This window comes from Anopheles coluzzii, chromosome 3 (genome assembly GCF_943734685.1).
Source record: "Anopheles coluzzii chromosome 3, AcolN3, whole genome shotgun sequence".
NCBI classification, from domain to species: domain Eukaryota; kingdom Metazoa; phylum Arthropoda; class Insecta; order Diptera; family Culicidae; genus Anopheles; species Anopheles coluzzii.
The window spans coordinates 80,195,794-80,212,697 of NC_064671.1; the positions used below are offsets into that span (position 1 = coordinate 80,195,794).

Genomic DNA, 16,904 nt, shown 5'->3' on the forward strand with positions numbered 1-16,904 from the left:
GGCACGACTGAGTGTAAGAATTGTTTTAATTATTTGTCAGCTGCAGCAGCAGGCTTACCGGGAGCGGCTGGGAAAAAAGAAACGGAAAACACCGTCGCCCCGACGATGGGAAACTTTTGTCTGATTTTTAGGGCGAAAATTAATTTACCACGAGGCAGCGGAGCATCCCGGGTACGTTGAAGAAGCATCCGTCTGGAGAATAAGCATTAAGACGTTGCTGCGGCAGTTGCTGGTGCCAAACTTTAGCGACCAGCCGTGAATGCAAAGGCGTGGGAAAGCAATCCTGCTGCCAGTGGATGGAAAAGTTCGCTATCTTAGGAAACAGGAAAATAGCGGGAAAGCGGAACAAGCAGGGTATGGAAAAAAATTAAAGATAAACCCCCATACAAGCAGGTTGGGAAACGTCTGACTGTTTCCAATATTTTGAGCAAGCAGCGAACAATATTCAATCATATTTTGTGGAATTATTGGGAAAGCAAACTGATGAATTTATTTCAAGTTCTCCAAATTGAAGAAGAATTGATGGAATAGAAAGAATTCATAGAATGAATTTCCAATGCTAATGTTCCAAAATTCGTCATTACAGCTCTAGTTCAAAAAGTTCTGTGCTATCTATCATCTACCTATATATTTCAAAACTTTCGCTTTGAAAACCTCAGAATCGCATCAGTCGTATGTTTCAAACGTCACCAACGTCTTATCAATAACGATCAATATCACAATCTCTAAAATCAACTTCTTCTTCTCCTATTTGGTGTAAACGTCCTACATGGACATGCCAGTCTCTATGAGGCTTTCATTTCAAGATCCTGGATGCTACCCTGGGACGGTCCATTCTGGGCTTGAATCCATGAATCCATTGAGTCGATCGAGTTGACGACTGTACCACGAAACCGCTCCATTAACTACACACTAAGCAAACAAATAAAACATCCACCTACCTTCATTGTCGATCGTGAAGATGCCGAGCCCATCGCCACCCTTGATCGAGTACGTGACGCGCGAGTCCGGTCCGGGCAGATCGGCATCCTTCGCCAGTACCTGCATCACCTGCGCACCAGGCGGCTTGTTCTCCGCGATCGCACCCGTCAGCACATAGTCCTCAAACTGCGGCGCGAACCGATTCTCGTTCACATCGATCACCTCCACTATCACCGACGTTTCCGACGATAGGGACGGTGTGCCCCGGTCGATCGCTTTCACGATCAAACTGTGCACCTGCCGCTCCTCAAAGTCGAGCATCCGTGCCGTCCGTATCGTGCCCGACTGCTTGTCGATCCGGAACGATCCTTCCCCGTCACCGTTCTCCCCAAAGCTGTACACAATCTCACTGCTCGTACCGCTGTCGAGATCGATCGCGGACACTACCGTCACTACCGTGCCGCGCGGTACATCCTCCCGTATGCGCACCGTCAGGTCCTGCACCGCAAACTCGGGCGCATTATCGTTAATGTCGTCGACGGTTACGCGCACCAGCGCGTCCGAGTACAGGGCCGGCGTGTTCTGATCGCCACCCCCATCAGTGGCGCGTATCTTCAGCTCGTACACCTCCTGCCGTTCGCGATCGAGCGGCGCCACCACGGTCAGCACGCCCGTTTCCGGATCCACCCGGAAGTCTTTTGTGTCCGTCACCAGGCTGTACGTGATCTTGGCATTCTGGCCCAGATCCGCATCCGTTGCCTTCACGCGAAAGATGATCGTTCCGTTGATGGCGTTCTCCGTCACGCGGAAGCTCGCGAGCGACTTCTCGAACTTCGGCACATTGTCGTTCTCGTCCAGGATGGTGAGGGGCAGAATTTTGGAGATGGATTTCTGGGGCTTGCCGAGATCGTACACCGTGATGTTGAGCAGGTACTCGTCCTGCCGCTCGCGGTCCAGATAGCCGATGATCTTCAGCTCCCCGTTGTCTGGGTCGAGCCGAAACACGGAGTCGTCGTCCCCACCGGAGATGCCAAACACGAGCTTCCCATTGTAGCCAAGGTCTCGATCGCGCGCCTTAATCCAAGTGATCGTCGTACCGAGCGGTACCGACTCATTGATCTTAACCTCCAGCGGCAGATCTACAAACTCTGGCGCGTGCACATTCTCCCCGTACCGACTCGGCATCATGGCGAAATCATCGGCAGCTCCACCACTAGCACCTGCCTCCCGACCGGGCATATTGTTGCGCTCGGCTGCGGCCATAATTTCCGTCAACCGTTGCGCGACACCCGTCTCCCGACACTCGAACGTAGCGCCGTCTTCCGCCTTCAGGTTTGCGCCCAGATTTCTCCGGTTGCGCACCAAGCTGATCTGAATGCGTGCCGTATCGGCAAAGTGCGTCCCGTCCGTCGCGGTGACGTTCAGCTCGCGCTGCTCCACACCGACATCGTTCAGATCGCACCCGACCGAGATGATGCCCGTCACCGAGTCGAGATTGAAGCAACCGTCCTCAAACCCGGACAGCAACCGGTACGTCACCACGCTGCCATAGTCAAAGTCGAGCGCCGACAGCGTGAAGATCTCCGTCCCGATCGGTGTGTAGCGCGGTATCCTGCCGAGACAGTCGATCCGCTCGAACTGTGGCCGGTTGTCGTTCACGTCGCGCAGCTTAATCACGAGCTGCATCTCCGTCTGCCGCCGGTAGGGAAGGCCCCAGTCGGATGCGCGCACCCGCAGCACATACTCGCGCCGCATGCTCTCGTAGTCGAGCAGCTTCGAGGTGCGCACCGTCCCGGAGAAATGATCAATATCGAACGGCACATCGTTCAGGTTAGCGATGCTGTACGAGATGTACGCATTCTCGCCCAGATCCTTATCCCGCGCCGTCACCTTCGTTACCGAGGTGCCGGCAGGTTCATTCTCATCCACGTAGATCGTCAAATTAGCCGTCTCGAAGATCGGATCGTTATCGTTCGTGTCCTGCACGTTGATTTTCACCTTCGCCGAGGACTGCTTGCGCGTACCCGGGTTGCCCTGATCGATGGCCGACACGGTGAGCGTGTAGAACGCCTTCAGCTCCGCATCCAGCGGCACGGCCGTGTACAGCATACCCGTCTCCGGGTTCACCCGAAACTCGGCCCCCTCATTGCCGCCGACAATCTCCAGGAACACCTTCGCGTTCTTGCCCTCATCCCGATCCGTCACCTTCAGCCGTATGACGGGCGTGTTGGGGGGTGACGTTTCCGGCACCGAAACTTCGTAAATTTCACGATTAAACACGGGCGCATTATCGTTGATGTCGGCGAGCCGGACCGGCGTCACGAGGTAGCTCTGCTTCGGCGGCACACCCCGATCGACGGCCCGCAGCGTTAGGTTGTAGCCGGCGGGGGCTGTCTCCCGATCCAGCAACCGGTGCACCTCGATCACATACTCCCCCGGGCGGTCGGTCGGCTTGATGCGGAAGTGCCCATCCGGATCGCCGTCCACTATGTCCAGGCTCTTGATCTGCCCGTGCACACCCTTATCCTTGTCCGTGACGCGCACGATGCCGAAGATGTTTGTGTTGGAGTTTTCCAGTATGTCCGGCAGCGCCTGTACGTAAATATCCGGCGCGAACAGATTCACCTAGCGAGAGAGAGAAAGATGGGGAGAGAAAGAAAAAAACGGAAAGTGTTTAATGTACAGTCGGGTTACGCAAACATCCCGCGCGGTGGTGCTGGAATCGTTTGATTAAACTCGCACGTAACACACGGGATGTAAAATCCCATTAAACGGTTCAATGGAATGGGTTAATGGCGAACGGGGGAAGTGAGCTGACGGTAATAAAGCATTTTTACGACCTCGGTGCTACGGACGGGGGTAGTTATGATTTTATTTCCACCCGGTTCAATCATTCCGCGGCAACAGATTTTAGATTCGTTTTTGATGGCACGGCACGGAAACGGCTGGGACTGGAGATGTTGTATCGGAGTAGCGGATGGCAGTGTTTGTGATGCAGTTTCCCATTGCCTGCTTTGTTGTTTGGAGGCTGGAAAACATTTATGCTCACAAAAAAAAAGAGAAGCAACAACAACATCCTGCTTCCTATGCTGATCCACGCAATGATCCCGCTTCGGGAGCGGCAGCAACGAACAATATTCTACGTACGTCATCAAACCTAGTCGACCGTAGGCCATAAAAATCAATTTATTATGCAATTTTGCCTTTGCAAATGCAGATTCTTTGCAACCTCCGTCGTTCCGCCACCATACCCGAGAGCTCCGAAAATGTTTTGCCCCTGCCCCGCCCCCAGATAGTTGTTACTGACATGGCAGGACATCCCGCATGTACCAAAGGGCATGACAAAACCACATCAAACTCGATATTTGAAAGGATAACACCGCTGGGAGAGTTCAAGCAGAATCCACCACATAAAGGAGGAAAAAAAGCCCCCGTCCGTATTGGCAGGCTCTTCTTATCCTTCTCGATGAACGTTTCTGGATCTAGCGGTGTGCTCTCTGCAGCGCACTCGCAGGTCTTATATGACTCCGGCTATTGTTAGTCCTGCTATTGCGGCTCCTGCTATATCGGAACCACCAGTTCTAGACAGATATGCGGAGTCGGAGTCGTCCGGAGTCGTTCGGAGTCATCCAAAGTCATCCAAAGTCGTTCAAAGTTGTCCAAAGTCGTCCGGAGCCGACCGGATTCGTCCATGGTCATACGGAGTAATCCGGAGTCATCCGGAGTCCGAAGTTGGAGTCATACAGAGTCGCTCGGAGTATGGTCAATTCTGGACGACTCCGATTGACTCCGACTGACTCCTGACGACGCCGGAAGATTTTGGACAGCTCTAGACGATTCCAAACTTCTCCGCATACTAGGCGGACCTACCTTCCGGAGTGGGTCAGATTCGTCTGGAGATGACTCCAGAATGAATGAAACGAGTCCTGTCAATTCCGAACTACTCCGACTCTTGACGACACCCATTCCGGACGACTCCCAATCCAGATGACTCCGGTTGACTCCGCCTAACTCCGGACAACTCTGGGCGATTCCGGATGACTTCAGGCGTTTCCAAACTACCTCGGATAGTGCTGTACGGACCTACCTTCCGCAGTCAATTCCGAAGTTTTCAAAATCTGATCGGAGTCGACTCCGTATTTTTGCCAGCTTTACCCATCACTATTTGGTGCCGTTCTCGTTGAGAATCACAAAAATGTAAAATTCGCATACAAACGGGCACTCGCATCAGCGAAAAAAATCTCTTACCATCACAAACTAGTGCGCCGCCTGCAGGATGCTGGGCTGAAATGCACTGATGGCATCGGAGCGATACGAAAAAAATAAAATAAAAAGATTCCTTATTCTATCTCCCGCAAGAACCACCGCTCCAAGGCACTGCACAGTTGAGAGGTGCGTGCCTACGCTGGTGAACCGTTTATCACACAATGGGACAGTAGACCGGGGTTTTTTTTGTAGTCCCTGTACAAATTCCCATACCGCGTAGGCCAATGGAAACCAACGGAGGTATAAAGATGGGCGTTGTGGCGGTATCGGTTGAGGTTGTGACGGTCGTTCGAGCGATGAAACCTCCGAGCACCCAACATATGCGGGGTTTGTGCAAACGTTCCCAGGAGAAAAAGGGACCACCACTTTTTTCTCGCGTTAGTTCGTCGGGTTAGCCTGACCGACCCGGGAATGACCCAAAAATTTTGGTGCGGTTTTTTGTTCCCCGCATGTCCCGCCTCAATTTGGGTGCCCTTGCGCATTGGAATGTATGATGAGCTTTTGACGTCAGCCGATGTACAGTAGCAGGCGAATCGTCTCCCTCCGGTGGCGCGGATACCGATTTTAAGTGAATATTTTTGACAATAATAATAATTACTGTACATTCCAGTGCACACTACAGCGAGATGGAATGCTGTGTTCACTTGGCAGTAAGTATTCCTGCAGCTATTGTGGTGACGGCACCGTACAAAGGTGCTATTAAAGCATTCTTGCTCTGTTCATTGCTCCACTGTGCTACACAAACGAACCGAAAGACAAGCCGAAAAAACACCTTGCATTTCGAAACATTTAGCACCACAACAGTCAACGCATAGACGGACAGCTTCTCCGTTATGTGCGATCGTTCCGTAATGGGTGAAAACTCTGACAACAGCATCGCCCGAAGACTGCACAGAACTGAATCTCCCAACACCCACCAGCAACCAGTGTGTGTGTGCGTGTGTGTCTATCCAACAATGTCCAGAGCGCTCGGTATCGATCGGGTGACAGTAATGGAACGGGTGGACCAATAACCCGGGAAAAAGGTCAGCCCTTATGCTCCCGCCTTCGCTTCCCTCTTTCATCCTTCCAGGCTGCCCTAAGCGATTATCAGCGCAGGGCAACATTAATATTGAAATTCCTTTCATCTTTCGAGCATTGCAATGCACAGCGACACACAGCAAAATGGGAGTCCGTCTGTCCGACGGTTGCTCCTTTTCTGAAATGGGTCCAGTGTACCGAGCGTCAGCAGAGATATTGGCATGACCCATTTCATGAAACTCTCTGTTGCGAGTATGTTTTTTCGGTATAGGTTGGTTATGATGCAATGCTTACCCCAACATACAGCAAAAAAAAAAACTGTGCGGTAGTAGCATTCTTGAAGGCATTTTGTAAATGCCAAAACTTGGAAGAGGAGAAAATGTCACTTTAACAAGGAGATGGAAAACAGAGCTGTTCCCGTTTTCTAAGTGGGACATATCTTTCATTAAAATATGAGCCCTTATTTCGATGGCTGCTGCAAGGAACCCAGCGATGCTCTAAATTCCACAACGAAATAGTAATTATTATTTGCCGAAGGACAGAAATAGTTTATGGAATGTTATTTAAACAGGAATTCCTCTTGATTGTGGAGCAGAATATATTGCCAAACATTCAGAGTTCCTCTCCTAGTTTATGTTTATGGTTTCAAATGTTTTGAAAGAACTTAATCTGTCCAGGATTTCTGTTTAAAAATTACAACTTTATGGCAAATCATTTTCAAAATCAGAAATATAGCATATTTTTAGATTAAAATATTAACTACTGGCAAGAACTGGCTTTGCTGCAATGTCCGAGGATATATTTTGTTACAAACTACTCTCTTCTCTATTAAAAAAAAAAAAAAACAGCGGCGCCAACAACCCTGCCGTAAATGCAAATCCAGCTTAAAATATTGACCAACACAAGGCTGGGTAATATTTCATGCCACCCATCGACATTTCGGCAACACGCAACCACGCTTCGTTGTATGATGGGGCAATATTTTCAATTATTTTATTGATTCACTCATACAAAACGTTCGTATCGAAGAAAAAAAGAAAACAACAACCATTCAGCAAGAGAGAGGTTTTTAGGGCATATCTCCTTGGGGGAAAGCAAAATAACCTCTTTTCAGTGGGCTGCAATAATATGGAAGGAAAATAAAGCAAAAATTTAAGCTGCAAATTAAATGCTTCGCCCCCAAATGTGGTCGCCAAATGGAGATAACTGCCAATGACAAAATATGGCTAATGGGACGAGGAGAGAAAACGGTTTGATCCTAATTTAGTATTCCCGATGGGACAATAAATAATTGAGCTGCGATTTATGTACATCCCGTACCGCGGTGGCGGCACCTTTTGTACTGTGGCACATTTGGTTTGAAATTGGAGAATAATTATTTAATTTAACGCATCCCACATCGCGCGCAAGCAGGCTGATGGAGTGGATTATTTTGTAGGTATTCTTATAATGGCGCCTGGCCGTTTGTGAATTTAGAGATGGAATTACTATTGAGTCACGGTCAGTTCTCAAATAAGGCAATTCATGCGCTCCAAAGATAGTATAGTTACTCGAATATACGAGCAGGAAACAACGAAAGTCGAAAGTTATTTCATATGTGAATTATAACATTTTACTAAGATTTTCTCCATTTGAGAAGGTTCCAACCAGTGCTGCAAAATGTCACTGTCAATGTCATAAAAAAATTGACTGAAACAAAATCTATATCTGCGTCACGTACTCAATTGTGACGACCAGAGGTGATACTCAAAACGATTGGTGTGACCAATACATGTTTCATGACATTTTTGGTCAGTCATTATGTCATGACTTTTTTACTATGATCAGTTCTACAAAATGTCACTGACAGAGTCATGGCAAATTTCGAATGAATACTAAATAATGTCAAAGTCACGAGCTCTACTGCGATGATCAGAGGTGAGACTCAAACAGTTGGTGCAGCCATCACATGCTTGGTGACATTTTGTGCAACCAAGTCTTGGGCAGTCACTTGATCGCGACATTTTCATTCGGTGATCATCACGATAGTCATGAGAGATATGCAGTGCGTGCGAGTGGTTCCGAAAAACAATATGAGACCATCAAACCTGACAGAGCGAGAAACCATGCCAAGTATATTCCAAGAATGTCGTGATTATCACCGACAGAAAATGTCGTGACCAAGTGATTGATCAAGAACTAATCACTCATAAATCAAGTTGGGTGCTAAAAAAATGTCATCAAGCATGTGATTCCACCAACTATTTGAGTCTCACCTCTGATCATCTCAGTAGTTTATGTAATCTGATTTGAGCTTCGTTTCAGTCATGAGTGTTGGTCACTGAAACAGTGGCTTTGGCTAACACTGTTCACATCCAGAAAAAGTCATGCTTATGCTTGTGATGGCGTTAAGCCCGACTTGTCAGTCAGAGTATCGCGTTTGACTCAAGCACTCGCACGTCGCGTTCAACATGTCATGACGAACTTTCATTGAGTATCAGCAATGAGCATCAAGCTCATCAAGCATTGTTTTCGTACTGCTCATGACATTTTGCATCACTGGTTCCAGCCATAAGATAGACAAATGCGTACATCAAATAGATTCTAATAATCATCGTCTTGTAATCGCAACTTACCTGCAGAACCTTAATTTTCACCCGCGCCTTGCTCGCCTGATTCCGGCTCGTTGATCCAATGCCCCGATCGTTCGCCACCACCGTCAGCTCGTGCAGCGCCCGTTCCGCGAACCGGAGCGGCCGCGTCAGCGTTATCACGCCCGTCGTCGGGTGGACCGCGAACTGCTCCGTCTCGTCCAGGATGCTGTAGTAGATCTCGCCGTTCAGCCCCAGGTCGGCATCCTCGGCCACCACGTGCAGGATGCTTTTGTGCAGCGGCGTATCCTCCGTTATCGCGACCGCATACTCGGTCGGGTAGAACAGTGGGCTCAGATCGTTCGCATCCAGCACCCGCACATCGATCGTCGTGTCCGCCTCGAGCGTGGTGCGACTTTTCCCTTCCCGGCGCGTCCCGGTCGCCTTCACCTCCAGCCGGTAGCTGTCACCCTTCTCGCGATTCAGCACAATGTTGTTGGTGCGCAGGCGGATCGCAAGAAACACAAAATCGCCGACCGCGCGCTCTTCCGCCTTGAAGAAGCGGTCCTTATCGCCCGCCACTATCTTGTACCGCACCTCCAGATCGGGCGTCACGTGCAGGCCCATGCGCGGCTCGTTCGGCGGCTGCACCGCGTACGTCTTGATGACGCTGTTCTCCGGTATCGACACATTGTACACCGCGTGGGCAAAGTGAAAGCTGTACGGTGGTGGTTGCGCCGCCCGGCCCGATGCCGAACGCTGATGGCGGACCGGTTCGGACGTAACGTCATTGCTAGTAGTGCTTACGGCACCACCACCAACAACAGCATCAAGGAAAGTGCTGCTGCTGCTGCTGCTGCTGCTGCCGGCGATGTAGGGAGCGGGGTCGCCTAGAGCGCGCGCTATCACTTCCACCAGCGCTAGGAGGAGAAGTGCAAGTAACCGCGCTCGTGGCACTCCGCCCACACCCGGTATCATCTTCAGCTAACCGTTAACTCATCTTCGAACGTCAGCAGAGCATCTATGGGGAGGGAGGGAGAGAATGAAAGAGCAGAGAAAAACAGCATTAGTAACACACATCAGGAAAAGTTCTGCCCCAAAAGGAAAGCAACTTCCAAATCCCATTATCCACCATCGTCATATCGCGTGGAGGATGCGTGGCAATGGAAATAGCATCCTCGAGGGGGAAACATCCTATTCTTCGCACCCGACGCAGGGACCGAAAATTTGATCGGTGGAATTACATCAGACGACGCACACGTCAGTAGCGATCAGTAAGATTGGGGACCAGGGAGGTCAGCTATCGAAGATGTCACCATTTCTCTATTTGTGGACCGCACACTGCCGCCATCCCACGCATCCTTGATTGAGGAAAATTGATGAATGAAATCTCTTATCTTGAATGAGCAAACAACAGGACAAAAAACGCGTCTCGCTCTCACACGGTCTGAGACGTGAGATGAACTCCCTGTGCGAGGTTTATTATTCCACGTGGTTAAGCGGGAAAATGTCGCCCACTTTAACGGCACGGGTACTTTAACGACCGGGAATACCGGGGGAAGCTAATCTCACGGTACGTGTACGTACTGTGTGTGTTTACGAGGGAAGGAAATTTTATCTCGACCCATTACCGCTAAACGATTACGGCGCACAAAAAATCACGCACACACACACTGAGGGCAAATTCGGAGTAGCACATTTGACGGGAATCATCCGACTGCTGATTCTGGGCACTTGGAAATTGAAATGTTTCGTTACCCATAAAGTGGTTATGTGGTAGGATTCGGCATGGAAGGAAATGTTTCATTCGTCCGTTCAGTTTGAGCTCTAGCACGGATCAAATGCAATAATTAGGATTTCAACATTTTATTTTTACATTTCCCGGGAAAAAAAAACCATCTGGATTTCGGCCAGTTTCGAGAAGGAAGATAAAATCAATTTTTGATGCTGCGTGTGCACAAGCAAAACTTTTACATTTCCTCCGGTTTTTCTTGCAAAATGGGACATCAATTCTGCAGAAATTAAAGCAAAAAAAAAGGGTGGAGCTGATTGTTTGCTTTAAATCAATTCAATCGGTTCTACTTTAGGGGCGCCAGATAAAAACTCCCCGAAACTCCCCCCCGTGCCAGCAATCAAATTAACTTTCATTCTCAGCATTCTCTGTGCGGGGATCACGTTGGGGGCAGCCCGGAAACACACGCAGAATACATGAATGTAAACGAATGCTTTCCTTAGCAATTGGATCGCATAGAGTGTTCCAGTCCCGCGCGCACTGTCATCCATTTGGGGTTGTGGGCTATAAACGAACACGTTCCGGGAGGATGTGGTATGTGTTTGCTCATATAAAAAGCACACGATTGAGCAAGGACTTTAGCGCTATTATTTCTTAATGTTCTCTTCAGCTTTGCTTTGACCAGTCGCCTGAAGGGAACAATGTCGTCCGCATGTTTTTTTTTACGAAAATCAAATCGATCCACATATCGACCCCATCGGCCGGGGGGCGCGCGTGCCTTAATCAGGGCTAACGAGTACCAGAGCACCCGGGCAGGCGCATCAGGATAACAAGCGTCCAAGCGCGCTCCAACACAGACTGAATTCACTCCAAAAATATCCCACATTCAATAATTCGAGAGCAAGCTAAATCCACTCCTTATCGATGTCGCACGATCGTCTTGCATGGGGCGGTGGAACGGGGAAGACAGCGTAGGACATAAATTATGTCTCCCTGACCATCACCATCACATTCCGTACCAAAAAAAACACCAAAGGATGAGAGGTTACACGGACGCGTGACCAAACCAGGCGCCCAAGGACGTGAGCGCACGATCTCGATCGAACGTCTTTGCCTTTCGGTGAGGGAGGGGGGGGGAGGGTGTGGAGGGAGAGGAACAGTAGTGGGAAGAAATATCATCATGATTATGTTTGAGGGACACGGTACACGAAACTAACGAGAACGTGGAAGGGGAGCGAGGAAGAGCACATCGTAATTCGGGGTTTCCTTTTTCTTGTGTGTGTGAGCCTTTTGTGAGTGTGTCGATATGTATGTTTCCCCCCCTCCCCCTCCCCCGCTCTGTTCAGCGATAGGTGGACTATCTTTGTCCCGTAGAAATGAAAAGCGACCGTGTCATACACTTATCGGATCCTTTTTTACTGATCTGTGTGTGTATGTGAGCTATTCTTTGGAGATTTTTGCAGTTTTTCTTTTTTTAACAGGCACCGTGCAAGATAAGGCACAGCGTAAAACATTCGAACACCGTGGCTATCGGGTCCATGAAAGTGTCCAGTTAGCGCTAGATAGAAAACGTGCATGATAAGTCCGGGCGGTTTTGCCGTCTATCGATGACGAAGCTGTACAGCAAAACTTTTCCCCCACGGATCGTGTGTGTGTGTGTGCACTGTGGGACTGGCAGAGAGAGAGGGACGTGCTCTTTCATTATTGTATGATTTATTTTATTTTTGTTAGATAACAATGGGTATCGTATTTAATGCCGTTGAAAATAACCTATAAGTCAAAAGTTTATGTAGTAACGATATAATAAAAATACCCATAGTCAAAACTGTCACCAGTTCACATTCCAAGAGTCGATAGCTAGAACTAGAAGTGTTTTTATTGTTTAAAATTATCGAAAAAGAATTGAATTAAACACTATCCTCTAACAAAATCAACTTGAAACATGCCAAATGAATATGGGAAAACGCCTAAATGTATGCAACATGTTCATCAAATGTTGCTTATTAAGGTTTTATTTAAATAGTAAACGCGAATTAATAACAAACGCATGCAAAACAATGAAAGGATATTTTAATGTTTTGTTTTAGCTTTAGTTACAACAAACCATCATCACAACTCTGCTTCGCTAATATTATCAACACAAATTAAATGAACTTTCTACTTCTCATGAAAATATTTACTAATGTGTCATAAATTATGTTGACCACTCTGTCTCTATTTTTCTATTTTGACCACTCTCTCTTACACTTTGTGCCACTGTATTACAAAGCAGAATGGAATGATAAGGGAAAAAGTTTCCCCATGTGTGAGAACCAATACTGTAACCGTGCCTGTGTACGAGCCAGCCGACCCAAACCCACCAGGTCCAGGCCCAAGGCACCCTTGGGCGATTTTATTATCACAAATATATTTCTTTATTATGTTATCCTCGTAATCGCATATATATATTTTTCCGGGCCGGCATCCGCAACAAAAAAAACCCTCTCGTGTGTTCGTGCCCACCAAGCCGGTATGTGTGTGTGTGTGTGTGTGTGAGGAACTATCGAGTTATGCTGGAGAGAAACACAGTGTCGCAAAAATGTCATATGTAACCGAATACATGCCTGGACCTGTGTATGTGTGAGTTTGATTTCATTGTATTCAACACAGCGAAAAGCGGATAACACTCCCATGAGAGAAGGAAACCCGAATTCAAACCAACGAGAACAATGCTTGGCACAGATCGATTCCAAATCATATTTGTAACGATCGTTTGCCAGTGGACGAGAAAGTCCCTCCCAACAAGCAAACCAGGACAAGATGTTTTATTTTTTAACTTGTTTTTTCGTATGCCTTACTCCTTGCGTTCCCGTTTGGAGTGAGCAAGGAAGTTGGGGGGGAACGTTAAAATTGGGATCAAATGAAAATGCACCCAATTCGATTTCTGGAGCCGGAGCGATCGGTGAATACATTTAGGCAACCTTTTTCCTATTGCGATTCCTATTGCTGCATGAGAATTTATCAATCTTGGTCCACTTGTGCCGGTTGTGTCCCCGATGAGCAAACGATACGGAATTTGATTTTATTTTTCTTCCTTTTTGGTGTACCGATAACGGAGCACAGGACACACACACGTCACAAGCCACTAAGCGGAAAGCGGTAAAACAACCATGCGCCGCAAAGCGAGTGAAAAACAACTGGCCTCAACTTTTGCAAAACATTTTGCACTTTTGCTGTTCTTTGGCAACGGGGGCAAGGCATTCGGAGGAGCGCCCTTGGTGTGCTCGAGCGCAACGGGAGCAAAAACAATCGCAACCAATTTGACCTATGCTGCCGGGACCACACACACGAGGCACCGGTAGCCGGTTGTGCTGGATGGATGGATGGATGATAAATTGTCACAGCTTCTAGGGAGCAGATTTTTATTTCCCTCGCCCTGGATCTGGTCGTCGTCGTCTTCCAACAACGGTTGTGTTGCAACTTTGCTTTCGAGAGCCTGTCTGCAATTGAACTGCTTCATGTTTCGTGTTCTATTTTATGTTTTCCCGTTTTCATCGACCCTACTACCCGCCGTCCGGTAGCGGCCAAACGACACGTTCCATGTCGTGGCATCAAATAACAACGAGTACTTGTGAAGATTATGTAGCGAGGGGTTTGATTCTTTTTTCCCTCCTTCCATTGCTACGCGTGCTACTAAGCGGTCTTCAAATGTGTCATACTTTGTCCGTGGGGCGTACTTTTTTTTTCTTTGTTTTTGTTTTGGTCAGATGAGCACTTTGCTGACACATCTTCATCTTCCGGCTGACAGGGCGGAAGAAGTCGAACCCGCGGCTATGATAGGGAGCTAGGCGGAAGCGGAAGCAGTTCGACGACAGCTGGAAAACTTTGGCAGCGAAAGCAAAATCAGATGTTTTCGTTAAGTTTTCTGCTCGTGTTGCGTGGAGAGAAAATGAAAGACCTATACATTTTTAAAAGCAAAAGTCAAGCGGTGCAAAGCAATTGTTGAAGACATTGTTTTAAAGCCCATTGTTGGATGAATTGAACAGAGAAAAGTAGAGAAAGGAATTTTAGTACAAAATTTATGAGAACAATATTTAAAACACATAATTTAAACAAAGCAGCACAAAATGAGATTGAACAACAAAAAACAATATAGAAAGAAGATAAGACAAACCATAAATAGCAAAAATTGGAAACAAAAAGGTGTAAAATAAAAAAATGAACAAATCAACGAAAACAGTTATATCATACACCAAAAAATAAATAAATACAGCGAAAGAAATTATAGAAAATAGACCTCGAATATCAGTATTATTGAAACATTATCAACACATTTAGATTCGAAACCTTCTTTCCTTCTTTTAAAACCATTTAGCTATCACAGTTATCAACAAATGTTGTAAAAACTTCATAAAGAAGAAAAAACACCTTTCAAAACTTTTAAACTCGATTGACCGTAAAAACCCAACCTTTTTTTTGTAGACCGCAAGAAACACAAATCGATCATCTCGACGAGGGTGTACACACTGCAGCAAAAGGTGCTACTAGCAAATAAAGTGCGTCCCCATGATTGGCTATCCGTCTTCCGCTATCCGTTCGCACCGCAACACCGCCTCTTCCCCCCTGGCAGACGCCTCGTGCATCGTGGTTAGCTGTTTGAGAACCTATTTTCACGGCCACTTTCCCGCTTACTTTTGTCACAAACCACAAGCAAAAAGGATGTTTTTTTTCTGCATTAAGCGGTTGGAAAATCACACTTTTCTAAGGAGGAAAGCACGGGGAGGGATGTGGTCCGAAAGGAAAAGATTGTCCAGATAAAATTGGTTGACCATTTAGCATAAACCGTGGGGGCACTACAATGGACAACAACGGTGGGAAGTGGTTTCGTAACCATTATTGCTGTCAAGGGCTTCCCGCTGGAGGAAATGAGGAAAGAGGAAAAAGTAGAAGAAAAGAAGATGACGGAAAAAGTAGCCGCACAGTATTTTGGAACGCTTACAAAATGCTGTAGAAAGCGATTCACCATCAATAGCAGGAAGCGGGCGTTTGGCGACAAAAGTTGTGAATGGCGAAATGATACGGGCCGGCCCTACGACGTGGACAATGAACTGCTAAGGAACTGTTCAGCAACGTGAGAAAAATTTGAAGAGATGCTAGATGGATTATTATAAGGGCTATTCGGAAAACTTAATTGCCAATCTGCTTATTATTCGTTTTTGTGACAATAATAATTCACCACAAAAAAATAGGAAAATTGTGCATTTCATTAACAATATATAGAAGAATGTCGATCATAGGAAGTTGAAAGGTACAATCGTTTGCCGGTTCACCGATTTCCACAGTTAACAGGACCTAAAAGACTGTTTGCATCTTTCAATTTCTATGTCAATTTTTCTTCAATATTGAGCCATGATATTATATTAATATCTTAAAGGGTTTCCCACGATTTATTGGTTGGTTCCCATCAATTTAGGTGAGTTCCCATATTTTTTTGGTGCGTTCCCACGATTTTGTGGCCGTTTCCCAGAATTTTTTGGTCCAATTTTATTGATATTCAATCGAAAAATACCAATAAATTATGGGAACGAACCAAAAATCTATGGGATACGATCAAAAAATCGTGAGAACGCATCAAAAAATCATGGGAACTGACCATTAAATCGTGGGAAACCCTGTATTTACAATAAAGTAAATGTATTGCATAAGTCATAAACAAGAAAACTTTATCGTCTGAGGCCTTGGGTGGTTGATGTATTACAGGGTTTTCGAGGATTATATAGACATGTTCAGCGAGTTGTAGATTCGTTCAGGCATATAATAGACTCTTTCAGCGAGATATAGAATTGTTCGGATGTAGGTGTAGACATGTTCGGTTATACTGTAGAGCTGTCACTTTCGTACCCCTTGGACTGCAAGTTGTACAGGGTTTTCAATGATATTATTGTCGTGTTCAGCGAGTTGTTGATTCGTTCGGGCATATAATTGACACTTTCAGCGAGATATTGAATTGTTCGGAAGCAGGCGTTGACAAGTTCGGCGATATTATAGAGCTGTCACTTTCGTACCCCTTGGACTGGAGCTTGGATCATTCTCATCAGAAGGTAAACAAACGGTTTTCGTAAAAATATGTTTGTTTTAACTAATTCATGAATTAAACAGCTTGGGGAATGATTATTAGCTACTTTTAGGACTTTTCAGAATGAAAAATTGAACCCTGCGGCACAGTGTGTAAACAAAACAAATGACAACACTACAGAATTGCTGAACTTGTCAACGCCTGCTTACGAACAATTCAATATCTCGCTGAAAGTGTCAATTATATGCCCGAACGAATTAACAACTCGCTGAACATGTCAATAATATCATTGAAAACCCTGTATCATTCTCATCAGAAGGTAAACAAACGGTTTTCGAAA

General features: G+C 46.7%; 1 protein-coding gene across 9 annotated transcripts in view; it reads right to left on the bottom strand.

Annotated features, from left to right (window-relative positions):
- The window catches only part of LOC120957438 (fat-like cadherin-related tumor suppressor homolog), a 258,528-nt gene that overhangs the window by 91,220 nt on the left and 150,404 nt on the right, over nt 1–16,904 (bottom strand). For all 9 annotated transcript variants that reach the window (XM_049609724.1, XM_049609728.1, XM_049609727.1 and 6 more), the window contains 2 exons: nt 8,823–9,798; nt 942–3,546 (listed from right to left, as the gene is read on the bottom strand). In XM_049609724.1, coding sequence (XP_049465681.1) covers nt 942–3,546; nt 8,823–9,755 — 3,538 coding nt within the window. In that variant the 5' untranslated portion in view covers nt 9,756–9,798. The remainder of the gene's footprint in view (nt 1–941; nt 3,547–8,822; nt 9,799–16,904) is intronic.